This window comes from Notolepis coatsorum (assembly GCF_963971535.1).
Source record: "Notolepis coatsorum genome assembly, chromosome: 6".
Classification (NCBI taxonomy): domain Eukaryota; kingdom Metazoa; phylum Chordata; class Actinopteri; order Aulopiformes; family Paralepididae; genus Notolepis; species Notolepis coatsorum.
In genome coordinates this window covers 41035247-41051503 of record NC_140170.1, presented here as the reverse complement: position 1 = coordinate 41051503, position 16257 = coordinate 41035247, and the positions used below count along the sequence as shown (strand labels likewise).

The following is a 16257-nucleotide window of genomic DNA, read 5'->3' as shown; positions in this document are numbered from 1 at the left end:
CCCCCACCCTATGACCCACCAAAGCGATTTAATCTAGCGATCAGAGACCATAGTTTCTGGGTCACAGAATTCATATAAAAAATCATTTATAAGGCTAAATATAGAGCCCCATGTCATGGCATACCAATTTCAGAAAAAGGGAAAACCTCTTTTATATAATTCACGTCATGCCTTCTCCCACTGGCTGACGTTCCGTCCCCACCAGTGAAATAACCCATTGACTGCTCTTCATATTTCGGCGGGATTTTGTCATTTCCTCTCTGTAACTCGGGAACGTTTAATTCACAACATATGGATTATATTTAGCCCCGACTCGAAGCACATCCACTCTCCCAAGAGCACACAGGCCCGTACAGTTACCAGCTACTTCAGCTTCACTTAAAGTCACAGTGATTATCTCACTCCACAAAGCAGGTGTTTCATTTCAGAATAGGGAATATTTCATAGCCTATAGAATGTTTTATTTCAGAATTTATACGTCTTCTGAGACACCCGTCGTACAATGTGCTGCTGCCGAGGTGTAGTGATTAGGGATGCACCGATCCGACTGTCACTTTTTCAGTCCCAATACCGATACCTGGGCTTTGGGTATTGGCCGATACAGAGTACCGATCCGATACCCATTGTTCAATTAATAAACTGTATGCCTCACTGTGTGGAAGATACTGGGATCATTCTTTTGTGCAAGGCAACATCAGGCTTGACTTAAAACATTACTTTCCTAACTTAGTGAAACAAAATGTAACAAATTAACACAGATATAAATGTACTCAGTTTTTTTTTTCTTGTTTTTTTTATCTACTTTTTTCTCCCATTTTCTATTTTTCTCCCATCCCAATTTCGTATCGTCCAATTCTACCCTCCCCTGTCTCGAACGCTGTTAGGCCATGCCTCCCACAAGCCGGCTGCAATGTGGACGACGCCTTACATCACGTGTCCCCTCCGGTACTCGAGGAAGCAGCAGTCGCATCTTTTCACCTGCACAGCGTGATCTCTCAGCGGCGAGGGTCTGCGTTTGGAGGGCACGCCGCCCCCGTCGCTTCCTGATTCTGCTGCACAGGCGCACCAACCGACCTGTAGGAGTCGCTGTCCACAACGTCCGATCCCCACCCATCAGCTTCCCACCCCCTAATACTGTCCACTGTCCATATATATATTTTTTTACCGATACCCGATCCAGCTATTTTAGTCATATCGGGGGCCGATATCCGATATCAATATTGGATCGGTGCAACCCTAGTAGTGATGTTGGATATAGCAGCCCTCTCTAGTAGGGGTGGGAATCACCAGAGGCTAGAGCCGTCCCTGAAGCCTGTTTTTAGGATTCGGACTTCGGCAGGGTTTTTCGAACCATCGTTTTTTTTTATTAATTAAATCATTATAGATCCTATGTGGGGGCGACATTGCATAGTCTACCCAGTGGTGGGTGTGGGGGCATCGTGTCCCAGAAGAAAATCGTTGTGATTTGAACATGTAAACGAAGCACTCAGAGAAGAAAATAAAGGGAAAAGACAACCCGTATCCGGGTCCGACAGCACTACAATTACATTTTCATATCATAATATCATAACGCAGAGACTAACTTTTTTTGCTGCCGGTAGAAGGAATTGGAAGAGCAGTCACGCTAACCCTTCCAGAAGCTTTGTGGTCCGTGCTTGAACTTCCCATGAATGTGTTTCCATAAATCCATTTAGTTAAATCCAGCACTGGGTGTATCTTCTGATTATTATCAATTTGCGATGACGACGACAACTATAGCGTTAGTTATTTCCTGGTTGACATAAATCCGGGTGTGATGTCACGCGCTCAGCCAATAGACAATTTGTTTTATTAGTGTGAAGGTATAGATTTTATCCAGTGCACATTTGGATAGTATTGTAATATTGTGATATCGCATTGGATATATATAGCTTTTTTTTTTTATACATTTCAACATTTGGTTGCTGCATTCATTTTAATTTCATTCATTGTGTTCATCATTGTCGTCATCCCGACTCCCTAACACACTGACTCTGCTTGGGCCGCTAAATTAATTGCCCTTTAGGCATGAAATTTGAAGACGCTGATTGACTTTTGTGACTTTTAAATTATTGTAAACAAACCTATATACTGTATATACTGTATTTTTATTTTAATTAATTAAAAAGCGGAGGTTCGAACCCATTAATTAAGATTTGAATGCCAACGTAACGAACGAAGGTCCGAACGTTCGGGATCAGCCCTACCAGAGGCCCCACGATATGATCACAATACTAGAGTCGCAATATTGTAATATCACGATATTGTGATTGTGATACTGTAGATTGCGATTTATGACCTTTGCCCAGATGGAAAACGTATACATTTGCAATAAAAAAATATATATATCATCTGTTTTATCTAATAAGATAATGTTTGGTCACCTCATACTAATACTTTTTATTGCAGTAAAATGGGATTATTAAGCAAAAAATAAGTATATATATATTGCAATATATTTTATTGATTTTTTTCCACCACCCCTACCTCTCTAGTGGTGAAAATGTGATTCCATTTCAAATGGTTTTTGTCCAGTGATCCCAAACCAATGGTCCAAGTCTATATTATAGAAGTATCGACTTGGAGCAGTACTCTCGGTCAGATACTTAAAGACCTAAACGTTGGTACTAACAATCTGTATCGAATGAAAAAAAAAAAAAAAAAAAAAAAACAACATCCAATAGGAGGGCGAGCGCACACATTCTGAATATCCAATCGGCTTCTTACCTCCAGCACAGGTCCCGCCCCCAGGATGGTCTGCTCCACCCCACTGGCGAATCCCTTCTGGCTGAGAGCCGTCAGGTGATGAATGAGGAAGTTGGTGCTCTGAGTTTTGCCGGAGCCGCTCTCGCCCGAGATAACGATGCACTGGTTCCGCCTCCGCTGCAGCATGGCGTGGTACGCCACGTCGGCCACCGCGTAGATGTGCGGCTCCAGCTTCCCCAGCGCGTGGTTATCGTACATCTTGACGTACTTGGGATTGTAGATGGGCAGGAACTGGAAGGGGTTAATGACGATGAGGATGCTCCCCACGTACGTGTAGATCTTCTCCTGGCAGAAGCGCGCGCGGAGGCTCTCCAGCATGGCGCGCTCCGTCAACTCGGCCAGGGCGCAGAGGTCGGACGGGTTCTGGCTGCCGGCGGGCTGCGGGAGGAAGCCGCGCTCCACCAGGCGCCGCCGCTCCTCCGTGACGCGCAGCCACATCTGCAGGCTGCCGCCGTAGTGGATGGAGCCGTCCAGGTTCTTGTCGCGCAGCAGGAAGCGGTAGTCCTCGCCGCTGCCGAGGCCGCCGCGGTTCTCCAGGGCGCTGCGCGGCCACAGCATCATGCGCTGCACGGGGCAGTCGCTGGGGTTGAGGATCCACTCCTCGCCGCCGAACTCCTTGACCTCCGCCAGCACGTAGCACTTGGTGCGCTCCAGGCGCAGCCGCTCGATGAGGCGCTCGATGGCCTCCGCCGCCGTGGTGCTCTTGCGGGCACCCACGGGGCAGTAGATGGTGCCCTCGGCCAGGGTGCCCGGGTAGACACGCAGGGTGAACTCCTGGTCCTCCAGACGCCGCCGCATGCTGCCGCTGGCGTGTGCCGCGTTGGTGGTGGCGGAGCTGCTGGCATAGCTGCAGCCGCCATCTTGTAGGCTCATGGCGGCGCAGCACGGCCCGTCAGCATGGTCCTCTCTGGGGCCTCCCGCAGACTGACTCAGGACATCCCACCTGGGGGGGGGGGGGGGGGGGGAGAGAGAGAGAGAGAGAGAGAGAGAGAGAGAGAGAGAGAGAGAGAGAGAGAGAGAGAGAGAGAGAGAGAGAGAGAGAGAGAGAGAGAGAGAGAGAGAGAGAGAGAGAGAGAGAGAGAGAGAGAGAGAGAGAGAGGAAGAGGTTAGCCATCACAGCAAAACCACATGCAAATTAGCCGCTGAAACTTTTAATTCAATCCTTCATAAGCCTAAAGCCTTCTCAACGCATGGTGTCATACAAGGGTCAGTGGAACAGGAGTGATCTCATCTGTGTCCCATGATGGCGCAGAACAGCCACTTCAATAGACCTGTTGTTTGTGAGGAAGAAGAACCCACTACTAGCGTGTTCTATTCAGTGAACACTTGTACTCCGCTGAACAAGAGATGGAGACAAAGGGAGAGGGAGACACACAAGAGACTGAGATAGAGACGCAGACACAGAGAGACACACAAGAGATGGAGACAGAAGAGATAGAGAGAGATGTAGACACACACTGCCCTCCTCACTATAGAGAAGTCATTTTGCCATCGAATAAAACGAAACATATTAGTCAGGGCAGAGACTCAGGGGGATTGATAATTTGGTACAAATCACAACTCCACCAGTCAATACAGATTCTAAAAACCGGGAACAATCATATTTGGTTAAAACTAAATAAAGAAGTAATCCCCTCTCAGAGAGACCTATTTATCTGTGGAATTTACGTACCACCCACTGGGTCTCCATATTACTCAGACGACATCTTCTCCAACCTTGAATCAGAAATATGTCTTTACCAAAGTCAAGGTCATGTGCTTGTTTGCGGTGACTTCAACGCCCGAACGGGAACCCACCCTGATTTCACCAGTACACATGGAGACAATTTCATATCTGACCACACCATATGCAACCATGTAAACCAGTCCCCTAGAAATAACCATGACACTTCCATAAACAAAAATGGAAAGGATTTATTACAGCTGTGTAGAGGACTGAGTCTCTACCTTGTCAATGGGCGTGTGAGAGGGGACTCACAAGGAAGGTACACTTACTGCTCACCCCTTGGCAGCAGCACAGTAGATTACATGATAACAGATCTGGATCCAGTATCCTTCAGTTCATTCACAGTCAAACCCCTGACCCCACTCTCCGACCACAGTCAGATCACTGCATACATGAAAAGAACTGAGTCGCTCAAAAATCCCCCTACACAGCCCAGTAAACTATACAACATCCCCAAATACTACAGATGGTCCCAGAACAGCATGCAGGACTACCAGAGAGCCATCGCCAGTGATGAGACACAATCACTGTTAGATACGTTCCTAGCCATGCCATACTCTAACAGTGTTGAAGGAGTAAACCTAGCTGTAGAACACATCAATTATATATTTGAAAGAACTGCAACAAAGTCCAAATTAAAACTATCAGGTAACAAACAGAGAAAAACTAAAAAGGACCAATGGTTTTACAAAGAATGTAAAGCTCTTAGAACACAGCTAAGAAAAATATCAAACCAGAAACACATAAACCCACAAAATGACACCCTACGCCTCCAATACTGTGAATCATTGAAACACTACAAAAAGACCATCAGAATTAAAAGGAACAATCACGTAAATAAACAATTGTGCAAAATAGAGGACTCTCTAAGCTCTAACTCCTTCTGGGACCACTGGAACTCATTGAATAAAGATAAGCCGGAAGAAATGGCTATCCAAGATGGGGATGTTTGGACAAACCACTTCACATCACTCTTTACAACTGTACCCCTAAATACAAAAACGGAAACCAGCCAGATATGTGAAAAATTACAAAAATGGGAAAATATCATAAAGGATAATCAAAACCCTTTAGACTTCCCAATCACAGAACAAGAGCTGAAATCAAAACTCCAGTGCCTTAAAGCTAGAAAGGCCTGTGGTACAGATGGCATATTAAATTAAATGATTAAACACAGCTCTGAAAAATTCCAATTGGCTATTTTAAAATTATTCAATTTGACACTAAATCTAGGCTATTTTCCTGATGTCTGGAATGAAGGACTCATAACCCCAATTTTCAAGAGTGGAGATAAACATGACCCAAAAAACTATAGGGGTATCTGTGTGACGAGTAATTTGGGCAAACTTCTATGTAGTATCATCAACACCAGACTCATAGAATTCCTTACAGAACACAGCGTTCTAAGTAAAAGCCAAATCGGATTCTTACCAAATTATCATACCTCTGACCATATATACACTCTTAAAACCCTAATTGACATTCACGTAAAACAGAACAAAAACAAAATATATTCCTGCTTTGTTGATTTTGAAAAAGCCTTTGACTCAATTTGGCACAAAGGTCTTTTCTTCAAAATTCTAGAAAGTGGTGTTGGAGGAAATACATATGACTTGATCAAATCCATGTACACAAAAAACAGATGTGCTGTTAGAATTGGAAATAAAAGAACAAATTTCTTCACCCAGGGTCGCGGAGTCCGCCAGGGGTGCAATTTAAGCCCAACATTGTTCAATATATATATAAATGAATTAGCAAAGTTATTAGAACTTTCTACTGCACCCGGTATGACTCTGCACGATACCAATGTAAAATTACTGATGTACGCAGATGATCTGGTTCTGCTGTCAGCCACTAAAGAGGGTCTACAACAGAACCTAGACATCCTCCACCAGTTCTGTCAGACATGGTCTCTGAACGTAAACATGAAGAAGACTAAAGTCATGATCTTTCAAAGGAGACACGAGTCTCAGAGTTCACATAATACATTTAAATTAGGCACACACATATTAGAAAACACAAAAAGCTACCCATATTTGGGATTGAAAATAAATCATAATGGAAACTTCAATATGGCTGTGAATGAATTGAAGGAGAAGGGAAGAAGGGCTTTTTATGCCATCAAAAGGAAAATTCCAATTGACATCCCAATTAGGACCTGGCTCAAAATTCTAAATTCCGTAATAAATCCAATAATATTATATGGCAGTGAAGTGTGGGGTCCATTAACTAACCAAGATTTCCCAAAATGGGAAAAACACCCATTAGAAGTACTGCATGCAGAATTGTGCAAAAACCTACTTAAGGTCCACAGACACACTGCCAATAATGCATGCAGGGCAGAACTCGGCCAATACCCCCTAATCATTCAAATTCAAAAGCGAGCCATAAAATTTTACACACACCTCCAATCAAGTGACCCCCACTCCTACCACTACAAAGCCCTTCAGAGCCAAGAGATGGACCCAGATAAGAGTCCCCTCTGCCAGCTAGTCAGAAATCTCTGCCCACAAATGCCTCAGGACAGATACCAAAAAATCTGGCCCAACCAAATAACCTCAAAACAAAAAGAAAACTATATAGAATATTGGAACAAATCAACCAAATCTCAAAGTAAATTAGAATTCTATTTGACCCTAAACAGAGAGTACACGGTGGCAGAATACCTGACCACTGTGAATGATATAAAATTAAGAAAGACATTGACACGGTACAGACTGAGTGGACATAGTCTAGCCATAGAAACAGGCCGTCACAGGCAGAACTGGCTGCCCAGAGAGGCCAGGCTGTGTTCACTTTGTCATCAGGGGGATGTTGAGACAGAACCTCACTTCCTACTATACTGTGAGAAATACAAGGATCTAAGAGAAGTTTTCTTTTATAAAATAAATAAAATTGATCCACAGTTTATCCATCTCCCTGATAATCAAAAACTATTATATATATGTGGGGAGAAAAGTCAGTGTACAGTATTAGCTGCAAAATATGTAGATGGTTGTCATACAATAAGAGAACAAGCCCTGTAAATACATGTATCTGGGTGGCTACATCTGTAAAATGACTACCCGATTGAATGATTATTTTGTAATTTAATATGTTTCTGTTGATTGTTTTACTTATTGCTAATATTATGGTATGTTTTATTGCTTAATAATATATATGTTATTGTTTGTATGTTGGACTTGCTTTGGCAATAAGTATGTTGATATTTCATGCCAATAAAGCCTATTTGAATTGAATTGAATTGAGAGACACAGAAAGATACACACAAGAGACAGAGAGATGGAGATACAGAGAGAGATGGTCACACAGAGAGATAGACAGACAGAGAGAGAGAGAGAGATACAGTAGTCACACAGAGAGATAGACAGACAGACAGAGAGAGAGATACAGTAGTCACACAGAGAGATAGTCACACAGACATAGAGCGTGTCACAGAGAGAGAGAGAGAGAGAGAGAGAGAGATACAGTAGTCACACAGAGAGATAGTAACACAGACATAGAGCGTGTCACAGAGAGAGAGAGAGAGAGAGATACAGTAGTGACACAGAAACAGAGAGAGAGTGACAGAGAGAGAGAGAGAGATAGTCACACACACTGAGAGAGTCAGAGAGAGAGAGAGTGACAGAGAGAGAGAGAGAGAGATAGTCACACACACTGAGAGAGTCAGAGAGAGAGAGAGTGACAGAGAGAGAGAGAGAGAGAGAGAGAGAGAGAGAGAGAGAGAGAGAGAGAGAGAGATAGTCACACACACTGAGAGAGTCAGAGAGAGAGAGAGTGACAGAGAGAGAGAGAGAGATAGTCACACACACTGAGAGAGTCAGAGAGAGAGAGAGTGACAGAGAGAGAGAGAGAGATAGTCACACACACTGAGAGTCAGAGAGAGAGAGAGTGACAGAGAGAGAGAGAGAGAGAGATAGTCACACACACTGAGAGAGTCAGAGAGAGAGAGAGTGACAGAGAGAGAGAGAGATAGTCACACACACTGAGAGAGTCAGAGAGAGAGAGAGTGACAGAGAGAGAGATAGTCACACACACTGAGAGAGTCAGAGAGAGAGAGTGACAGAGAGAGAGAGAGATAGTCACACACACTGAGAGAGTCAGAGAGAGAGAGAGTGACAGAGAGATAGTCACACACACTGAGAGAGTCAGAGAGAGAGAGAGTGACAGAGAGAGAGAGAGAGATAGTCACACACACTGAGAGAGTCAGAGAGAGAGAGAGTGACAGAGAGAGAGAGAGAGAGATAGTCACACACACTGAGAGAGTCAGAGAGAGAGAGAGTGACAGAGAGAGAGAGAGATATATAGTCACACACACTGAGAGAGTCAGAGAGAGAGAGCGTGACAGAGAGAGAGAGAGAGATAGTCACACACACTGAGAGTCAGAGAGAGAGAGAGTGACAGAGAGAGAGAGAGAGATAGTCACACACACTGAGAGAGTCAGAGAGAGAGAGAGTGACAGAGAGAGAGAGAGAGATAGTCACACACACTGAGAGAGTCAGAGAGAGAGAGAGTGACAGAGAGAGAGAGAGATAGTCACACACACTGAGAGAGTCAGAGAGAGAGAGAGTGACGGAGAGAGAGAGAGAGATAGTCACACACACTGAGAGAGTCAGAGAGAGAGAGAGTGACAGAGAGAGAGAGAGAGAGATAGTCACACACACAGAGAGTCAGAGAGAGAGAGAGTGACAGAGAGAGAGAGAGAGAGATAGTCACACACACTGAGAGAGTCAGAGAGAGAGAGAGTGACAGAGAGAGAGAGAGAGAGATAGTCACACACACTGAGAGAGTCAGAGAGAGATAGAGTGACAGAGAGAGAGAGAGAGAGAGAGATAGTCACACACACTGAGAGAGTCAGAGAGAGAGAGAGTGACAGACAGAGAGAGAGAGAGAGATAGTCACACACACTGAGAGTCAGAGAGAGAGAGAGTGACAGAGAGAGAGAGAGAGATAGTCACACACACTGAGAGAGTCAGAGAGAGAGAGAGTGACAGAGAGAGAGAGAGAGATAGTCACACACACTGAGAGAGTCAGAGAGAGAGAGGGTGACAGAGAGAGAGAGAGAGATATAGTCACACACACTGAGAGAGTCAGAGAGAGAGAGTGACAGAGAGAGAGAGAGAGAGATAGTCACACACACTGAGAGAGTCAGAGAGAGAGAGAGTGACAGAGAGAGAGAGAGAGATAGTCACACACACTGAGAGAGTCAGAGAGAGAGAGAGTGACAGAGAGAGAGAGAGATATAGTCACACACACTGAGAGAGTCAGAGAGAGAGAGAGAGTGACAGAGAGAGAGAGAGAGATAGTCACACACACTGAGAGAGTCAGAGAGAGAGAGAGTGACAGAGAGAGAGAGAGGAGTGCAGATATAGATAAACAGGCAAAACAACAACAAGGAACAGTCATGTATTTCAGAGCCATCGGCCCTAGTTTCTCTGAGCAACAGCCCGTGTGTGTGTGTGTGTGTGTGTGTGTGTGTGTGTGTGTGTGTGTGTATACACGCGTACCCGCTCATGTGATAATCCCAGCACCGTAGCAGTGCTGTGCCAACATTAACAGCTGCCACCCATCCACACAGTAGTGCTTCTAATGAGAACACAATGGTCTAATTCAGCACTTCTCTACCGATAGTCGACACAGTGCTCTAGTCCACACAGGCCTCCAATCACACACACACACACACACACACACACACACACACACACACACACACACACACACACACACACACACACACACACACACACACACACACACACACACACACACACACACACACACACACACACACACACACACACACACACACACACACACACACACACACACACACACACACACACACACACACACACACACACACACACACACACACACACACACACACACACACTTTTATCCACAGCGACTTACAAACTGTGTACAACAGATCAGCAGGAGGGATCCACCTCTAAGGGTAAGTGATATTGTTCGTCAAACAGTGTCGAACTTGAGTGCTACCCTCTGAGTGCATAATAGTATAGACATAGTAGCTTAGTGGCTAGTAGTAGATAATAGTATAGACATAGTAGCATAGTAGATAATAGCATTGACAGTAGAAGAAGTCTTAGAAGTCTTTTATTTGTAGCACACATTGCTACATTGTCATGCAGCAAACACACATGAGAGATGGGCAACACATACTGTAGGAACACACACACACACATACATGCATAGTACACATAGTAGCATAGTAGATAATAGTATAGACATAGTAGAAAAGAAGACAGTTTCTTACGCACACACACACACACGCGCACACACACACACACACACACACAAATAATACATTCCAGTGCCACAAAGCTTGTGATACAGAAGGACAAGTCTCCAGTTATCTGACAAGATAACAAAATAGAAGCTAATGGGTCTAAAGTTGTATGTGTGGATCAGGGATGTTGACTCTTAGTCATAATTAGGGATGCACCGATCCGACTTTTTCAGTCCCGATACAGATACCTGGGCTTTGGGTATCCGCCGATACCGAGTACCGATCCGATACCCATTGTTCAATTAATAAACTGTATGCCTCACTGTGTGGAAGAGACTGGGATCATTCTTTTGTGCAAGGCAATCAGGCATGACTTAAAACATTACTTTCCTAACTTAGTGAAACAAAATGTAACAAATTAACACATAGATATAAATGTACTGAATTGTTGTTTATTATTTAATTTATTATTATATTATTATAAAAAGATTATATATATATTTTATACCCGATCCAGCTATTTTAGTCATATCGGGGCCGATATCAATATCGGAGCATCCCTAATCATAATAGTTTGTTTGATCTTAGTCCACTAAGACTTTGTTCGTCAATTAGTAATTTTTAAATTTTCAAGTTTCACGTTCTTTCCCCATGCTGAATGAGTAATTTCCTGAAGAACTATAAGAGCATCTCTGGTAAGGACTAGATATAAAGACGTTAATAAACATGATTTGGGAAATAATAATTAATTTAATTTAATAATAATCATTCATACTCACTGTATAGGCTTAGGCTACTTATGGCTTAATAATCTGTGGTGTATGCAATGCAGACAGCGCAAACAGGACTAAACACGTTGCTCCCCCAAACTTCTGTTTCAATAAAGGTCAAGGTGAATATCACAACAGTCAAGGATCGACTCCTCTTTCTTGACCCTACTATCTCTGCTGTGCTACTTCTTGGAATAATCTCATCTGTTCTACTAGCCACATTTCATCACTTCTTCCCATTCTCTCACTCTCTCTCGACCACCAACCCTATTCCCCTTTTACTGTTCTACACAGACAGACACAGAGAGACACAGACAGAGATAGAGAGACAGACAGAGAGAGAGACAGACAGACAGACAGAGAGAGAGAGAGAGAGGTTGGCAGAGCAGACAAACACAAAAAGCAGCCAGCTTGGCGTCTTTTGTGAGAGAAACCTTGGCAAGAGCATAAATGATGAATGTCAAATGACGCCTTCTTTTCTGTCAAGAAACAGTCCTGCCAGAGGGCATAACATAAACACCTGACCTGCATTTAGCTAATTAGCTCAAACTCACTGAACTATTTAACAAATCATATAAAAGCATGTTTATAGAAGCAAGTAAGCTGTGGTTTTAAAGATACAACAGTGGCCAGACAGCCGTATTTCATCTGGTGAGCCACTCCACTGTCTAGACAGCCAACAGACAACAAATGTCTGCAGAGATGACCATGACCGAGAGAGAGAGAGAGAGAGAGAGAGAGAGAGAGAGAGAGAGAGAGAGAGAGAGAGAGAGAGAGAGAAAGAGAGAGAGAAAGAGAGAGAGAAAGAGAGAGAGAGAAAGAGAGAGAGAAAGAGAGAGAGAAAGAGAGAAAGAGAGAAAGAGAAAGAGAAAGAGAAAGAGAAAGAGAAAGAGAAAGAGAAAGAGAAAGAGAAAGAGAAAGAGAAAGAGAAAGAGAAAGAGAAAGAGAAAGAGAAAGAGAAGGAGAAGGAGAAGGAGAAGGAGAAGGAGAAGGAGAAGGAGAAGGAGAAGGAGAAGGAGAAGGAGAAGGAGAAGGAGAAGGAGAAGGAGAAGGAGAAGGAGAAGGAGAAGGAGAAAGAGAAAGAGAGAACAGAGCAACAGAAGGGCAAAGACAATGGCAAGCAGGTGAATAGAATAATGGACAAACAGCATAATACAAATAGAAGATAGATACTAAATAGAACTAGAAGGGCACTCCGATAGATGCCTAGGAGCGGGTACTAGAGCCTACTCATCTGGTGGGGACATACATTGAGCCTCTGTAATTTTTTAATCCTATGTTGGTGTGATTTGATCTGTGGATTAAAATAAAGCATTTAAAGTAGGTGTGTGTGTGGTGTGTGTCGGCCTAATGAGGACGAAGGCCAAACAGCTAGTAGGCAAGATTTAGTTGTTCAGGGCTAGAAGGCATCCACATTTTGTAACTTTGAAAATCGATGACCACACAAATACATAAAAAAAAATCATACATCACGTTCACTATATAGGCTACACTACTAGATTACCAGACTGCCCAATTCTCCCACCCCTGTCTTGATCGTTGCTCGCATATGCCCCCCACTGGACGGTTGTAGGGAGGATAGAAGCCTTGCATCACATGTCCCCTCCGATACACGTGGAGGCAGCCTGTCACATCTTTTCACCTGCCAGCGCGGACTCTCATTTGGCGAGGAGTAACGTGTGGGAGGCTCACACTGCCCCCTCCATTTTCCTGTCTCTGCTGTGCAGGCGCCCCAACCGACCTGTAGGAGTCGCTGTTCACAACGACCAGACTACCACCCTTCGACTTCCACCCGCTAACTCTGCCAATTGAGTTAGTATGACGGCCGGCCCAAGCCGGAGGCAACGCTGACAGCCGGATTCGAACCCGGTGTCTCTTGCGTTGGTGACGAGCGCAATGTCCGCTGTGCCACCCAGCCGCCGTTGGTATGGGTTTTCCTATCCTGACACCATATACTGTAGGTACTGTATGGGGTTAGGTGCCATTGCTCAACGGCACATCAGCAGTATTGGGTGTGCCGACAGTACCAGGGACTGAACCAACAACAAGGTAAATCAAATTTTACGTGTCTTGTCACCATCCTGTCCATTGTAGACAGTCAGTCACAGTAGATAGAACCTTATCAAGAGCTGAGCTGTCAGTCATATTCCAGAGTCATTACATTGTGAAGGGTTGAGTTATGGCTGTTCTATTTGGGTTTGCACTGAGGGACAAAGCCAGTCACGAGCTGAGATAGAATGTATTGGTTCCTCAATGATGATGTATGTGATGGGGACACACTGTACTACTGTGTAGTACTAGTATGTGTGTGTAAATTTTTTCATTCCCATTTTAGGTTAAGGTGGGACATGAGGTTAAGGTAAGGGCAGTGATGGGCAAGCTACTTGGAAAATGTAGTAAGCTACACTACAAGTTACTCTCGATTAAATATAGCTCAACTACAATGGAAGCTATCCCCAGATAAATGTAGCAAGCTACACTACAAGAACATGGCAAAAATAGCTAACTACATCGGCACTACTTTTATTTTTATTTTTTATGATCAAGTTTCCACCAAACAAATAGGCAGGCAAAAAAAAGGTTCAGTTTGATTGTTTATTAGAAAACTGAAACAAGCCCTCGGTCTGGCTTTTTGTGTCATCCTACAAAATGTTAATAAAGTATGAGGAAAGAACTGTGGAAACGTAATAAATAAAAGGCAGTGAAACAATAATCAAATAAACACCAAAATATATACTCTCTATTGGAATGGAGACTTTTCAGCACAGGATAAACTGCCCACTTTATCAACCAAAAACACACTTCTTCAATATCTGAATTTTAACTAATAATAACTGTCTTACTGCATTTTATTATTATGCTACCATGTCTATACTACCACCAACTATGCTAATATGTCTATACTACTACAGTATGTACTCAGAGTATAACACTCAAGCTCGACACTGCTAGACAAACAATACTACTTATCCTTGGCTGCTAGATATGTACCACTCCTGCTGACTTGTACACAATTTGTAAGTTGCTTTGAATGAAAGCGTCAGCTAAATGACCAAATGTATTTAAATATGTAACTCACAAAACATTCCATGGCCCCAAAATCATGTGATGATCCCCCCCTGGGGGTCCTGACCGACCCACAGGTTGAGAACCACTGCTCGAGTCTAGGTGATCTTTTCCCTCTTAGTGTATTTATGTTAGTTTGTTTTTTCTTTTCTCCACCCCCATAATATTGTTCATTTTCTGCCTACAGTGAAACATGATAGCAGCTATCTGTTAGTTAAAGCTGTTGACAAAAAGTGCACTGACTTGTGTGCTGTTTGGGAACAGTTGACAATGTTTATGTAAAGCTTTTCATCAGCTCACCTGAATATGTGCTCTCAAGTTAGTGCTGGACGTGTGGGAAGTTGAGAGCAGCTTCGTTTTTGGCTGACACAATAAACACCTAAACACATATGTTTTAGGCGTTTTCTCAGTCAAACTCATACATTTTTCCAGATAGGGCCATGGAGAGGCATTGTTGTTATTCAAGTTTCAAGTTTCAAGTTTCTTTAATAGTTGTCATACAGAAGTACAGAATACTTTTATACAAAATGCTTCTTACTGTTACGCTCCAGAGACTGTGCAAGACAAGATAAGTATGAAATAAAATAACATAGTATAGCATGTAAATTAGAAGTAAAAAAAAAATGAGGTCACAGTGTTCAGTAGACATATGTACAATGTTCGATGCAGAATAGACGTAACTGAGTTACCATATAATATACAATACTGTGCAGTGTACTAATATACAATACTATATAGTGCAAGGCAGAAATGGGATGAGGTGCAATTTAGGTACAATTTAGGTACAATATTGACATCATCTTCATCAATGCCATCAGCCCTGGAAACATCGAATCCCTCTGCCATTTCGCGCGGACTGGTTCATTCATTCATTCAGTGGTCTGTGTTTTCATTTTCACTTCCTGATTTGCGGAGCTGGAGTGGCATGTCCCGCCCTATCCTGCCTCTGATTGGCCTACCCGTAATGTTTTGGCCTAACCTTACCCAATCGTGAGTCGTCATACTCGTATCTAAACCAACCAACCAATCATAGTGGGTTTTCGCCGGGGAGTTTTTTTCTTCTCACAAATCTTTATTTAGTCCGTTTCTCCGGATAGTAGCGTGTAGCGTTTTGCTCACGCTACGTCACTACTTGATTCTAAAAATAGCTGCACTACAGAGAACGCTACTTGGTTCAAAAGTAGCGACGCTACCATCACGCTACTGAGAAATGTAGTTAAGCTATGTAGCGTCGCTACTTGTAGCTAGCTACTGCCCATCACTGGGTAAGGGTTAGGTTTACAAATACCTTTTAAAAAGGTGAACAGAAGTTATATCTCTGTTGTAATAGGTAGCCAGACAGTGTGATTTAGTTATATCTCTGTGTGATTTAGTTATATCTCTGTTATAGGTAGCCAGACAGTGTGATTTAGTTATATCTCTGTTATAGGTAGCCAGCCAGTGTGATTTAGTTATATCTCTGTTATAGGTAGCCAGACAGTGTGATTTAGTTATATCTCTGTTATAGGTAGCCAGCCAGTGTGATTTAGTTATATCTCTGTTATAGGTAGCCAGCCAGTGTGATTTAGTTATATCTCTGTTATAGGTAGCCAGACAGTGTGATTTAGTTATATCTCTGTTATAGGTAGCCAGCCAGTGTGATTTAGTTATATCTCTGTTAT

General features: G+C 43.2%; 1 protein-coding gene across 1 annotated transcript in view; it reads right to left on the bottom strand.

Moving 5' to 3' along the window:
* LOC311230655 (unconventional myosin-IXAb-like) overlaps positions 1 to 16257 on the bottom strand; it is a 326861-nt gene that overhangs the window by 253707 nt on the left and 56897 nt on the right. Inside the window, exon 2 of the mRNA XM_084317004.1 lies at positions 2746 to 3727. Within this exon, the coding sequence (XP_084173130.1) occupies positions 2746 to 3657 (912 nt within the window). The 5' untranslated portion in view covers positions 3658 to 3727. The remainder of the gene's footprint in view (positions 1 to 2745; positions 3728 to 16257) is intronic.